The sequence below is a fragment of the Labrus mixtus genome, chromosome 3 (genome assembly GCF_963584025.1).
Source record: "Labrus mixtus chromosome 3, fLabMix1.1, whole genome shotgun sequence".
NCBI lineage: Eukaryota > Metazoa > Chordata > Actinopteri > Labriformes > Labridae > Labrus > Labrus mixtus.
The window spans coordinates 2,699,838-2,713,772 of NC_083614.1; the positions used below are offsets into that span (position 1 = coordinate 2,699,838).

A 13,935-nucleotide genomic window follows, 5' to 3' on the forward strand; every position below is an offset into this window, starting at 1 on the left:
ATAACTCTTATTCCTGTTCTGAAGATCAGATTTTGAGTTTAAAAAGATGATTATAATACATTCAATGTGACAATTACAAATATCTAGATGAAGAAAGACATAAATGTTCATTTGATGCAGAATTGAAAGCTGTGGTTTAATTCAGTTCTTCAGCAGTCCTTCAACAGATGGTCAATTTTACGACTTTGCAGAGACTGGTTTCGGTCATAGTTCATGTCTTTGAGGTCAATTCGTAGATAGCAGAGTGTTCTGTTTCCGCTCGATTGTTTATTCCAGGTGTTGTAAAAGTTCATAACATCCTGTCTGAGAGGGAGACTTAAATCATTGATCAGTTCCTTTGTTCCTTGGTAAAAGTAATGTTAATCCACAGTCCTGAGTCCTGCAGGAAGAGAGGTTGTAAACGTGACTGCTGATAACGGCTACAACAGCATATCCTACTGTCTTTTTAAAATTCAATTATATGATCATGAAAAAGCAGACTGGTTTGTCAGGAGGTTTAAAACCCGCCTCAGCTCCAGCTCTCAGTCTGTCGTTAGGTTGACTGAAAGTTAGACTGAGACAGCATTTCCAGCATGGAGACCGCCATCGATGGGACTCCAACGTCCCCTGCAGGAACAGATATGTCACTCAGGCTTCAAACATTAATATTTACAGTCAAAGGTTTACCAACAGGTAAAGTAAAGATGTGAAGTCGATACTCATGAGCATGTAGGAAAAGACAACCACGGTCCTGAAGAATCTCGGGTTATGTTATTATAAGACAGTTACTGACATCAGTCCGCCCCGTTGAGAGTCAACTGATCCGATGACAGATCCCTAAAAGCACATCCCAGATATTACCATGGCAACTCAGTGAGAGTTGTTAACCTCATTACAAGGTGATTACAATGTATGAACATTTATGGCCCCTCAGGGTCTCTGACACAAGTCTGAGATTCAAAGTCCAGAACTAAAATGTGCCCTGTTTCATGTGTGACCTCAGCACTTTGGACTCAGGACGTGTCTGTTGCTGTGGTCAGTTTCAATTTAGTTTGGGTTTATGATTCATCTGCTTCCACAGCTGTTCGACACTGCAAGTTTTACTCTTAATGGGCGATACTCCCACACAACCTCCATATTTGTTAGCATTCGGACCGACCTGTCATCCAACATCCTTCTTGGTCAGTTTTCCAGGTTTACATTGCACTGGAACAGTTTACTGTGACCTTTCTATGATTAATGCCTCATAGGACGCTGTGTGGGATTTACCCAGAATGCTGAGTTGTGGCCTGAGATGTGTATGAAATCTCAAGTGTGTGAATGTTACTGGACCAATGTTTTAGAGAGCAGCACTGTCACAGCACACTACATGCACTGCTTAAGTCACTGTCGACTCCACTTCACAGACTCAGTCTTCAGACAGCTGATAAATCACTCTTAGCCAGGTTTTCACAGACAGACATGCAATCCCCTTCATCCTTTTTTAACCAGCTGCCACGGACTTGTGTTACAGTCCAGGGGCGCTCAAAGCGTCTCGGTCCTGCCCCTTGCTGTGTACATCTTGACTACAAAATACAATAAAACAGCTCTCTACAATGTTTAGAATCTGGACTGCAGTATCCATTTTAAACACTAGGGGTCATAGCTACATATTGCTCCTTTAACGAAACAGAACATGTGAATGACTTCTAATATATAAACTGGGATTAGGATTAGGCATCAGAACTGTCACACACATCCTTGTATAGCACAACAAAGTCTGTGAGTCAGTGAGTGGAGAGTTTTAGAATCATCCAAAGTTTTTATGTCCATATGGCAGCAGCCGCGCTTTATTGAAATCAATCTCCAAGCACAGGTAGTGAACATGTTGCTAATGAATCAGATGCTGCTAGTTGCTGTAGCATTGCAATGTAGGACTTAACTTTCTTTGTTACACCAACAAGGATAAGAGTGTCAAAGTGTGAACACCTTTGATCTGGACTAGAGTTAGGCAGCCACACTGACAAACTAACACCCCCCAACCTGAGAATAAGGTGTATCACTGCCCGTAGTATGGAGCCTCTATTGTGGTCAGTCCTTTGAAAATGTTGTCATGATATTTAATGTGAAAAGCAAAAATATCAAAGTCCATTTTGTGTGTGTGCTTGTCCAAACTAAACCTCCCACATCCTCTCTTGTGTTCTCCGTCCCCTCTGCAGTCCTGGACTCACAACATATCTAAAGAGAAAGAGTTCCTGATGAAGCTGGTGAAGGCTGGAGTTATCCAGGACTGGACCAACGGGATCTGTGGTGCAGGGTGCTGATGATCTACAATCAGCTTGAAGGCTCTTGAATGCAGCATTGTGCTCACCTCCAGCCGTTCCAGCACCTGAGGAGGGAAACTAAAGGTCGTGTAGTCCCAGCCATCGGAGCTGTGACACATGTTGGTCAGTGTTCACACTGTGATCAATGAGGCCTGTTGACGAGGAAACACTGGCATAGCGTGGCACATTATCATATTGGAAGTAAATGGCCTATGCATTATATTGCAGTATGTAGCGCGTCCTAACCGCAGCCGCAGGTGTGTTGTTTTTTTGTTTTTTTTCTCCGTGTGTGTGCGTGACATCAGCGTCGGGGATCGAACTCAGCACCTAAAACAGGCTGGCCTACATCTGGACATGCTGTAGACTGGAGAGAGAAGGTGCAGACAAAGATGTTTGACTGAGCCTGTGCCAAGAATACCTCTACAAGTGTCCTTCTGCTCATATGTTTGAATGTAATCTGCATCATACTTAAAAGTTATAAATATTGAAATCGTTATGTTTTTCTGTTCAGCAAGGTACACACACTAAATCAGCCGTCCTGGATCCGTCTCCCACATCCCAGAGATTCTGTCTATCAGTGTAATATGACAATCATCACAGTTTTAATTTAGAGGGAGTCAGAGTGAAGCTGGGAACATAAAGAGCCTCAACAGCAGGGTCATCACATTGATTGGATGGATGCAGACGTGTCATGTTTGTTCAGTGTGGCGCAGAGAAACCTCTGATTCCTTACAGACCTCCTCATGTCCTCTGGACGTAGCCAGCTCACATTTCTCTCTAAATATAGGAAGTGAAAATTTACTTGAATGTATAACATTTTATATTCATTAACACTTGATTTAAAGTCATACTAAATTAAACATTAAATGTGTTGCTGACTCAATGTTCAAGCAGAAAGCTTTTATTGATTTGAGGTTTTTTATTTTTTTAAAGGAGCAGTATGTAACTCTGTCACTTTTCAAAAGCATTTCCAATATTGATCCTAGTTTGAGCACGTTTCTGCTCGTGGAGCTTATTAGAAACATGCAGAGGCTTTTTAGATCGGGTACAATCACTTCTATCTGAACCACTGTCTTAAAAGCGCCTACCTTCTCTGGTCCAAACAAATCCAGAGCATTCAGAACCAGAATCTAAAGTTAGAAGGAGGACATACTGGCTGCTGCATTGTTGTCAGAGAAGCCAGCTCTTCAACATAGCATGTTTCCTTAATGATCATATAGTAAGATACCTTTATCATTTCACTCTCTACACATCTCACTGATTGGACCTTTACATTTTTGAAAACGGTAGACTTCTTTGCTAAATGTTCTGTATGAAAAACAACAGGAAGTAAATCTTAACCTGCATGTTGTGATAAGAGTTAATCAACCGGTCAAGTTAGAGTTATTTTATATGAACGTCTACATTATTGTGGAGACATGACAAAGGTGTAGTGTTGCCAGACTGTGGCCAGGGGACATGAGGCGGGACCTTACTGAGTCTTTGTTCATGTGACCCGACAGGTTGGGTCTCACTCTAACTGTTGTGTAGGACGCCCAGTGAGATGTTCAGGCTCCGGTTATTTCACAGTAGCATGCTGTTTAACTGAAAACATGTCTGCTTTTTTAAAGTGCATACTGTAATGCATTGTGTCCTCAGTTCACTTAGACATCTCCTCGTTTCTCACTCATAGAGGCGTGGAGAACATACAGTATACAAACACCTGCAGGTCATGTTTATGTCTGACACATGGAGGGTAACGGCATCATATCAGACAGCAGTGTATTGAATCTCTCATGGACCGGCTTGGTGGCATCAGGGTTTGACTGTCTCCAGAGTCTTTATAGCCAGGAGACTCAAACATGCAGACATTCTCCTCCTGCATGTGACAAAGACTTTTAATGTGTTTCTGCATATTACTGTGAGCACATCTTATACTCAACCTGCAGATATTTATGTGATGATCAACTCTCTGATTTCATTTCAAATAAAGAGCAGACGGTCGATCAAGGTGGCTTCATCCAAGATTATCAAACAAACCCTTTAAACCCCCGGGGTCAGACTTCATGACATCAGCCGGATAATGTCTCAAAGAAATAAGACATTATTGATGAGAATCAGCTTAACTGCCAATTTCTACAAAGTAGCAAGCGCTGAGGGCCATCTCCGGAGTGTGCCTGCAGCGCCACTCAACCCTGCTCGCTGTAAGAATGCGTCAAGCTGGGTAAGTAAGTAAAACGCAACATACAGACTCCTGATCGTATGTTTAGTCACTTTATCAACATGACATCAAAACAGAAAGAACAACAAATCATCCTCTGAGAGACAAAGACACATGTTGTTAGCACCTTTTTCTCTTTATTCCCGTGTGATCTTGTAGTTCTCCTGTGATCTTGTAGTTCTCCTGTGATCTTGTAGTTCTCCTGAGTTCTTGTAGTTCTCCTGTGATCTTGTAGTTCTCCTGTGATCTTGTAGTTCTCCTGTGATCTTGTAGTTCTCCTGTGATCTTGTAGTTCTCCTGAGTTCTTGTAGTTCTCCTGAGATCTTGTAGTTCTCCTGAGATCTTGTAGTTCTCCTGAGATCTTGGAGTTCTCCTGAGATCTCAAAGTTCTCCTGTGATCTTGTAGTTCTCCTGTGATCTCGTAGTTCTCCTGAGATCTCGGAGTTCTCCTGTGATCTTGTAGTTCTCCTGAGATCTCGTAGTTCTCCTGAGATTTCGGAGTTCTCCTGTGATCTTGTAGTTCTCCTGAGATGTGTGTTCAGCTGCTCATGGCTGCGCTCAGGCTCCAGAATCAGACCCCCTGGGGCAGGGCGTGCGCTGAAGGAACGCAGTGCACACTGATTGGAAATTGGCAGTAAGGTAAATCTAATTTGATCCTGTGTTACTTGTTACTGGTATGCTTTTTCCCTTATCACGACACAGAGACTAGATCTTCAGAGTTTCTTTGGCGTCCTCACTCAGTGAAGAAGGAAACTGAGAGAAAGATGTAAACAATGGATCAGATAAACTTACTAAACATGCTTATATAGTTTCAACAGATGTTTGTAAGAACAGCAGGATGAATGTTTAGGGTTCTGCTCAGTGACGATGTATTCTAACATACATTTGATCTGTGAAGAAACTTAATATTTGACCTTTGAACCGGCTTACACTGCACATAGGTAAGTTAAGCCACACTTGAAAATCGAGGTCCCGTGCTGGTTGGATCATATCGAGTCATTTGCTGCCTTATGTGTACTTTTTGATTTCATGTGTGTATGGAAAGTAACCTTCTCTGAAGCTCTTCTTTTAAGTCACTGATCCTTCTTATTGTGATTTGTCTGAAAGCTTCTTCATGATTGTTTGTGTCTCAGTCGAACACCAAAGCACCCCTCACTCGCCTCCTTCAGCCCCGTGAAAGGCTGCTATCTCAGGCCCCCAGACGTCACTCACCGTCAGTGTTATTCACACATGATGGACTCAGCTTTATCGATCTATATCACATTATTTAAGTTTGGTTGTAAAAGTCTGTGAGAGTATTTTTGTTTTGCTTTATATACAATGACCTGCATAGTTTGTGCTCGCCTCACTGCAGTGTTTGTTGACTTGATGCTGGTCAGGTTCTCATGCCAAAGTATTTGTATATATTTATTGTTGGCCTTGCACAGGAGCTCATTGATAAATAAAGACTTAATGATGCTGCAACTTGTCTGTCATTTTTTAATGAGGTCTTCCGGCATGCACTGTCAAACCCCCGCAGATGATCCAAAACGCAACTGCAGGACTTCAACCTTCCTAAAAGAGCACATGTCACTCCACTGTTCATCTCCTTGCACTGACTGCTCGTATCAAATGTAAGTTGCTCGCTTACAAAAAACAGCCACAGAAATGGCTCGTCCTTACCTAAACTCATCCAGGTATACACTCCCTCCTTCACAACAGGGTCCTAAGTCTCTGACTAGACTCTTCTCCTCTGTCGCCCCCCGGTGGTGGAATGAACTTCCAAACTCCATTCGATCTGCAGAGTCCCTCTGCACCTTTAAGAAAAAGCTAAAGACCCAGCTCTTTATGAATACCTACTAACTTAATGATGAGGATGATGACATTTAGGATGGTATTGATACTGATTAGAACTCTCAATAAGAGCTGTAGATGATGTTGATGAATATATATTAACTTTGTTAACACTGTTTTGATGTTATGAACAATATGCGTTATCCATATTTAGGCGTGTAGCTGACCTGATTGACATGTTCTGCAGTGAACATGGCGGCTTTTTTAAAAGTGTTAAAAGGAACATGCTTTTTTGTTTCATCGCTTTGTTCTGTCTGAGGTCCAAACTGCGCAATCTTTCATAAAACAAATCTTTTTGGTTGAAACATTTTCAGAAATTTGGGTCGCGATTTCTTATTCCTGAGGCTAGACCAGTTTACAACCACTGACTTAGAACTTAGAAGACTACTCACCATTTTAGTATTTCTCATCACTTAGCTTCATGGATTGATAAAAGTTTGTGAACTATTTCTCTGGATTTTTCACTCCTTACATCCACTCCCCCCGTGGTCTATAAATAGCAGTTCAGTTAACCTTGAAGTAAAAATCTCCAAAAGCTTGTGAGTAAAAGTGGTCCTGACTTTGTCCTGACAACGTGGAAACATTCCTTTAGGAGATTAATTCTTACTACACAGCGCTGCCCCCAACTCAGCCTTTTATCTGATCCTCAGTTTCGTATAAAATCCCTTTAATATGGAATCCAGACTTTGTTCTCAACTGTTCAGGAGAAGAGGTCACAGAGAGGTCACAGGTCAATGCTGCTCTCTGTGTGTGATGCTGAACAGTGAGACCAAATAAAGATACTATAAAGGAGATTTACCCATACTATTTTTATGCCCCCCCCCTCCCTATTTCTCACACACACACAATCATGGTTGAGCTGGCTACAGCCTTTCTCCCTGTGTGTGTGTGTGTGTGTGTGTGTGTGTGGGGGGGGGGGGTCTGTGTAGAGTATGAAACGAGGGGCGACCTCCGGTGTTGAAAAAACGAAGACAAGCCCATGCTGAAGTGTAAAATCCTGCAGTTCCTGGAGTGTCCACTAGAGGCTGGCTGCAGAAGCACAGGAAGTCACATACACACCCATTCTAAAAAGTCTGTTTTTACAGCAGAGATTAACATGTTTACAGTCTGGTTCAAAAAAACAAATAGGTGTGATTAGCTCATGTCTCAATGGACACACACTGTACGGGGGGTGAATATTTTGATGACTCATCAGTTTTGATTTGATGAAGGATAAGAGTTATTCACAATAAGGCGTGTAGCTGACCTGATTGACAGGTGGGCGTGGTGTAACGGTTTGTCAGGAGGTTTAAAACCCGCCTCAGCTCCAGCTCTCAGCCTGTCGTTAGGTTGACTGAAAGTTAGACTGAGACAGCATTTCCAGCATGGAGACCGCCATCGATGGGACTCCAGCGCCCCCTGCAGGAACAGACGGGGGGACGTCACTCAGGCTTTGTCAGTTAATATTTACAGTCTGTGGTCTTTGCCTCACATGGCTGAAGAGTCAGTCTTGTTGGGATCCAAACTGTTCACACACAAATAAGTCTTATATGTTTGCCCCTTGCATTAAAATATAATCTTGATTTTGTCTGGTGAGAAGATGCTAACTGTTAGCAGAGATCTGCAGCTTTATGGTAGCAATGGATGAGTTAAAGCACATGAACAGTAACAGACGTGGGTGATTAGTTCTTTTAAGGATGTTCCCCTTTACAAAAAAAAATAGAAAACCAATCTTGCATGAACATCCCGCATTACTCCATGACAACATTGATTTGTATTCTGTGTTTTTGCATGACTGCTCTTAGGCTGTTGGTATGAAGACCAACCCTGTCACAAGCAGCAAATTAACTTGATTCAATATGCACCTTAAATTATCGAGCTGCTGCTGCTACAGGCAATATAAGCCCTCGGTCAGTAACTCTAACTGATCTCACTACTGAGGAGAAGGAAGTGAAAAGGGAGTTAGAGCTCACTTTGGGCTCCACCCTCCCTCACTGGATCCTCACTGACCAGAGAGAGGGACTTTGTCCTCCCGGTTAGCCCTCTGGTGGGACATCAAGGCAAACTTATCAGCACTTACTTTTCAGAGAGGAAATCAATCAACACAAGTGTTACAAGAGTTCCCTTTTTGAGTCCACTTGATGTAGACCAGTAGTCACCTTGCTTTCTGTGTCTGCAGCGTAAGAAAAGCAGGGTGTTTAGGGGTTAACTTTTGTCTGTGGTTTCTCTGCTTGTTTTTTCAGATATGTTAAACATCATGTCTGATGTAGCATGAGCTGCAGAGGGGTCCAAATGCAAGCGATGACATGTTTTATAGGATTTTTTTATCCAACAACAACAAACAAATGTTCAAAATGTGACAGCACACTTATAGCATCATGATGCAGTCTTCATCCTCTCTGCAGAGAGTGTGTGATGACAAACAGCCTCGCTGTGGACAGAAGGAGCAGGTGGCCACTATTAAAAGAGGATCCTTGACCTGGACGTGTTCTCAGGCTGTGTGTTTGAAGGGGGGGGGGGGGTCACTGGGTGAGTGCACACAAACAGAAGCCCCTCTCTACTATGTAGGTGGCCTGGAGATGACAACATGGTAATGGTGAGGACGAGGAGGGACAGCGTTCACATACCAGCTAACAATGGCCGGCCCGTCTCCTGTTACACAAGACGCTCGGTCTCTTTCGCTCTCCTTTCATGTGCGCAACCTGACCCAGGCCAGTCGTCCCAGACCAGCGTTTTGTTTTAATTAATCCTGGTCCTGGAGGCAGGCCGAGCCTCATTCTGGGGCAGAGTGTGGCTGTACAGGCTCCGGTTGCTCTCTCCTTTATTCCCACTGACAGTGCATGTGCACCGGGTAAGGCCACGGCACCCCCCCCCCCCCCTCTGTGAAAACCTGCACAGCACTCTACAGAGGTACATGTGGGGGCTCCTGCAGACAGAATCCATGCATCAGTCTTTACCTGTCATAGAAATCATCTCGGGGGGGGGGGGGGGGGGGGTACTGAGGTGAACACCAGAGGAACCCTGACTTCTATATAATTCACTCTCCAGTCAAAGTGTTGATGCAGCACAGTCTCCTCACTCCACATTTCTCTGTTTGAACCTCCTGATTGGTTTATTGTGTGGAGTTGGTATTTGCTCTCCTGTGTTTGATTAGTTTGATTTGTAATTCGATTAAATCGTGACTCTGACATCATCAAGGAAACCTGGTATGCCTGTCATGAAATCAACATCTACAAAGCATGAGTTCCAGTCGGAGAGAGACACAGAGATGTGAAACAGATCATACCAACCACCTGGCCCTTCACTGACGCTCAACTTCAAAGACTGTTGTGAGGCTTCGGTTTGTTTTCAGTGTTTCACAAGCGCTCACATTTTGTACACAGAGCATCAAAAAGGAAACAGAATCACGTCTATGACGTTTGGCCAGCAGATTAACATACTTCTGACTCCAGCTCCTAAACCGCCTTGTGACGCCTGGACATTTTGGTTAGTCCAACAGGTGTTTATTTCATGACCCCCCCAACAGTGCTTGACCTGGTTTAAATAAGTTTATAAAGCAGAAAAGTTGTTATTACAGTTGTTGTTGTTGCTGTTGTTGATTGTGGTGTTTGTCATTGTTGAAATGTTTTTTTTAAGTTTATATTTTGGGGCTTTTTGTGTGTTTATTGTAGAGACAGGACAGTGAAGAGTCAGAAATCAGGGACAGAGAGAGAGTGGGGTACGACATGCAGGAATTCTTCCTTACATGCACTCTGTGAGTAGTTATACACACTAAGATGTTTTGTCATAGTCCACTGCACAGCTCCTACATTGCACCTTTTGTACATTTTGTGTTTTTTATTTTTTATATTTTACATTTTTAAATTCTATTTTATATATTGTAATATCTTCTTATTCTGTATTATTTAAGTTGTTGCTAGTTCTGCTTTATTTCCTTGTTAATTGTTTAGCACCAATACACCAAGTCAAACTCCTTTTATGTGTAAATGTACTTGGCAATAAACCCTGATTCTGATTCTGATTCTGATTCTGAAAGGAGACTCAGGTTGGACTCGCTGGGCTCCCTGCTTGGAGGACTACAGCCTTTGTTCATTGTTACTTTGCTCAACCAAATATCTCATCCCTATTCAACTTTTGAACAAAGCTTGATTGACTACAATTTGAACTTGAGAGAATGGATGGATAGTAGAAAACATTGTGTGAAGTTCCTTCAGTCGACAAGAGCTTTAAAATGTCATGTAAGCTTCTCCAGTTCTGCAAGATGGTCTTTTGATGGCACAACATGCAGCATCCTTTAATGAGCGCAACGATGTAAGCCTAGGTCAGACGTCTTGACCACAGGCTGCATGCTGCCCCCCAGCGGGACCACCCAGGAGAACAGTGACCCCAGTACACTGAGCAGACCCCAGGGGGCCAATGGAGTCTTTGACACCAGATTGGCTTGAAGAAAAGCACTAAGGTATCAGGTCCTACAGAGCTACTGTGAGACTACTGGATAGCAGGAGCAGGGTCTCTCTGAGATCCTGGGAGGTTAGGCATGAGTGGTAGCGGGCCCTGACCTCAGGCTGTGCGCTGATTGCAGGGTAATGTTCAGCTTCCAGGCGCATGCTGATGATCAGGGATCTGCTTTTGTCTGTACCTGCCCGCTCGCTAACATCACCTGCCAGTTGTAATTGTCCATGACTGAAGAAGCATGTGAGGTTTGGCAGTCGGCAGTGTGTTGCTCTTGGTTCTGAAGTCACTTGTAAGTAGCAGCTTACAAGCACAAGTACAACAAATACCTCTTTTTGCGTTTTGATAGGAGGTCAGAAACCTCTCCTGAGATCCCATTTCCTCCACATTATTCATCCTACACTAAGACTCTGTTTGTGCAGCTGATAACCACACACCTGAAAATACATCACACTGACAGGGGCTAAATGGAGTTTAAATGACGAGTGAAATAAAATTATTTCAGCCATCAATTCCTCTGTGAAGGGTTAAGCCATCATTCTGCAAGCAAGGAAAAGTTAATGACATCCTTTGGGAGGTATTGAGGAGAGGACTGATGATGTAGTGCTCTGTGTTACGGGGCAGATTTATGGGGAAATAATTAGGTGCAGCCGGTCGGACTCGGTGAGAAACGAGGCTGTGTAGATAAACAGAGACGACTCATTGAAGGTATAAATCATCACACGCTGATTTAGGACTCTTTATAGTCGGTGTGTTCTCCGACTGAGGAAAGGTTTTAATGTAGTAACTCTGAGACCGAGACCAAGACCAAGACATGCCAGAGACCAGAGTGCTTTGAGACCGAGACCAAGAACAAGACATGCCAGAGACCAGAGTGCTTTGAGACCGAGACCAAGACCAAGACATGCCAGAGACCAGAGTGCTTTGAGACCGAGACCAAGAACAAGACATGCCAGAGACCAGAGTACTCTGAGACCGAGACCAAGACGTGCCAGAGACCAGAGTGCTCTGAGACCGAGACCAAGACATGCCAGAGACCAGAGTACTCTGAGACCGAGACCAAGACGTGCCAGAGACCAGAGTGCTCTGAGACCGAGACCAAGACGTGCCAGAGACCAGAGTGCTCTGAGACCGAGACCAAGACGTGCCAGAGACCAGAGTGCTCTGAGACCGAGACCAAGACGTGCCAGAGACCAGAGTGCTCTGAGACCGAGACCAAGACGTGCCAGAGACCAGAGTGCTCTGAGACCGAGACCAAGACATGCCAGAGACCAGAGTGCTATGAGACCAAGAACAAGACATGCCAGAGACCAGAGTGCTCTGAGACCAAGAACAGGACATGCCAGAGACCAGAGTGCTCTGAGACCAAGAACAGGACATGCCAGAGACCAGAGTGCTCTGAGACCAAGAACAAGACATGCCAGAGACCAGAGTGCTCTGAGACCAAGAACAAGACATGCCAGAGACCAGAGTGCTCTGAGACCGAGACCAAGAACAAGACATGCCAGAGACCAGAGTGCTCTGACACCGAGTCCAAGACATGCCAGAGACCAGAGTACTCTGAGACCGAGACCAAGACATGCCAGAGACCAGAGTGCTCTGAGACCGAGACCAAGACGTGCCAGAGACCAGAGTGCTCTGAGACCGAGACCAAGACGTGCCAGAGACCAGAGTACTCTGAGACCAAGAACAGGACATGCCAGAGACCAGAGTGCTCTGAGACCGAGACCATAAATATCAACGTAAATCTTCATGAGGTTGAACATAATATATATATATATATATTATATTTTTTGCATTTAACTTAATGTGACAGCAACACCACAAAGTCCAAATAATCTCAAATCTTAACGAGTTCCTTCCTCTAACTTACATTTAGTGACATGACGGCAGATGTTTCATTTCTAAAATCAGATAAAGATCAGATTAATTAATAAAACAGGATTCTGCAGACATCTCCGTCCCTGTGCACGCACACACTCTCACACACACACACACACACACACACCTCCTCTCCTCCTGTCGTCTCCTTCACCTCCTGCTTGTGTTCAGGTCACTCACTTAGACTGTGACACCGGGAAGGATGCAACTGAAACCAGAGCAAAGAATCAAACTACAAATGACTTAAAGTTATTAATCAAACAGTGTTGTAGTGATCCAGCTGCTTGACCACAGTAATACGAGTGTTTGATGGTTTAGCAGGTGGCCTGTGCTGTCTCCCCGGGTCTGTTCAGGATGGACTCTTTGTGTGGGTTTGGCAGGCTGAGAATGAGACCCCATGCTGGGGGGGCAATGGCCTGGACGTGTGCAGGGCTGAGGCCTCTCTGCTGGTGCAGCTCAGGAATGGTTTCTTAGAGAGCAGAGGTCGAGGATGTCAGCAGCCATGAAGGATCAGCCAGGACTGTGGATGAGGGCCTCAGCCGTCTACAGCTAAGGCTGATATCATCCCGATCGTGTGTGTGTGTGTGAGTGAGTGTGTTTCAAAGAACAGTCATTATAATGTGAAGAACAAACAAACTGAAGCCCATTTTAAAAAGAGGAGCACTTAATACTTCCCAACACTGTCATGGAGCGGTGCATGTGTCCTCAGAAGTCTGCACTCATTTGGGTTTAGCTGATGTGTGAACCAAGCAGGTAAAGGTCTGCAGTGCTGCCTGTGAGCGAGGGTGCAGGGTGTTAATGGTGTTCACATTTAGCCTTTTTAGTTGTTGCTGCTGTCAATTCTTTACTTCTTGCCTCATTTGCTTGGAGAATGTTTTCTACTCTTCCATTAGTAAAGTACACACCTACACATTCACACACTGATGGTAGAGGCTGCTGAGTAAAGAGTCCATCAGTATTAACTCATCCATTCATACACATTCACACACTGATGGTAGAGGCTGCTGAGTAAAGAGTCCATCAGTATTAACTCATCCATTCACACACTGATGGTAGAGGCTGCTGAGTAAAGAGTCCATCAGTATTAACTCATCCATTCATACGCATTCACACACTGATGGTAGAGGCTGCTGAGTAAAGAGTCCATCAGTATTAACTCATCCATTCATACACATTCACACACTGATGGTAGAGGCTGCTGAGTAAAGAGTCCATCAGTATTAACTCATCCATTCACACACATTCACACACTGATGGTAGAGGCTGCTGAGTAAAGAGTCCATCAGTATTAACTCATCCATTCATACA

At 44.0% G+C, this 13,935-nt stretch overlaps 1 protein-coding gene across 7 annotated transcripts in view; it reads left to right on the plus strand.

Moving 5' to 3' along the window:
- Positions 1–5,946, plus strand: part of st3gal3a (ST3 beta-galactoside alpha-2,3-sialyltransferase 3a) — a 36,311-nt gene extending 30,365 nt beyond the window's left edge. For 4 of the 7 annotated variants that reach the window (XM_061034906.1, XM_061034905.1, XM_061034908.1 and 1 more), the window contains one exon: positions 2,178–5,946. In XM_061034906.1, coding sequence (XP_060890889.1) covers positions 2,178–2,282 — 105 coding nt within the window. In that variant the 3' untranslated portion in view covers positions 2,283–5,946. The remainder of the gene's footprint in view (positions 1–2,177) is intronic. The other 3 variants (XR_009672842.1, XR_009672841.1, XR_009672843.1) reach the window with 3 other exon arrangements.
- Positions 5,947–13,935: the final 7,989 nt, after the last annotated feature.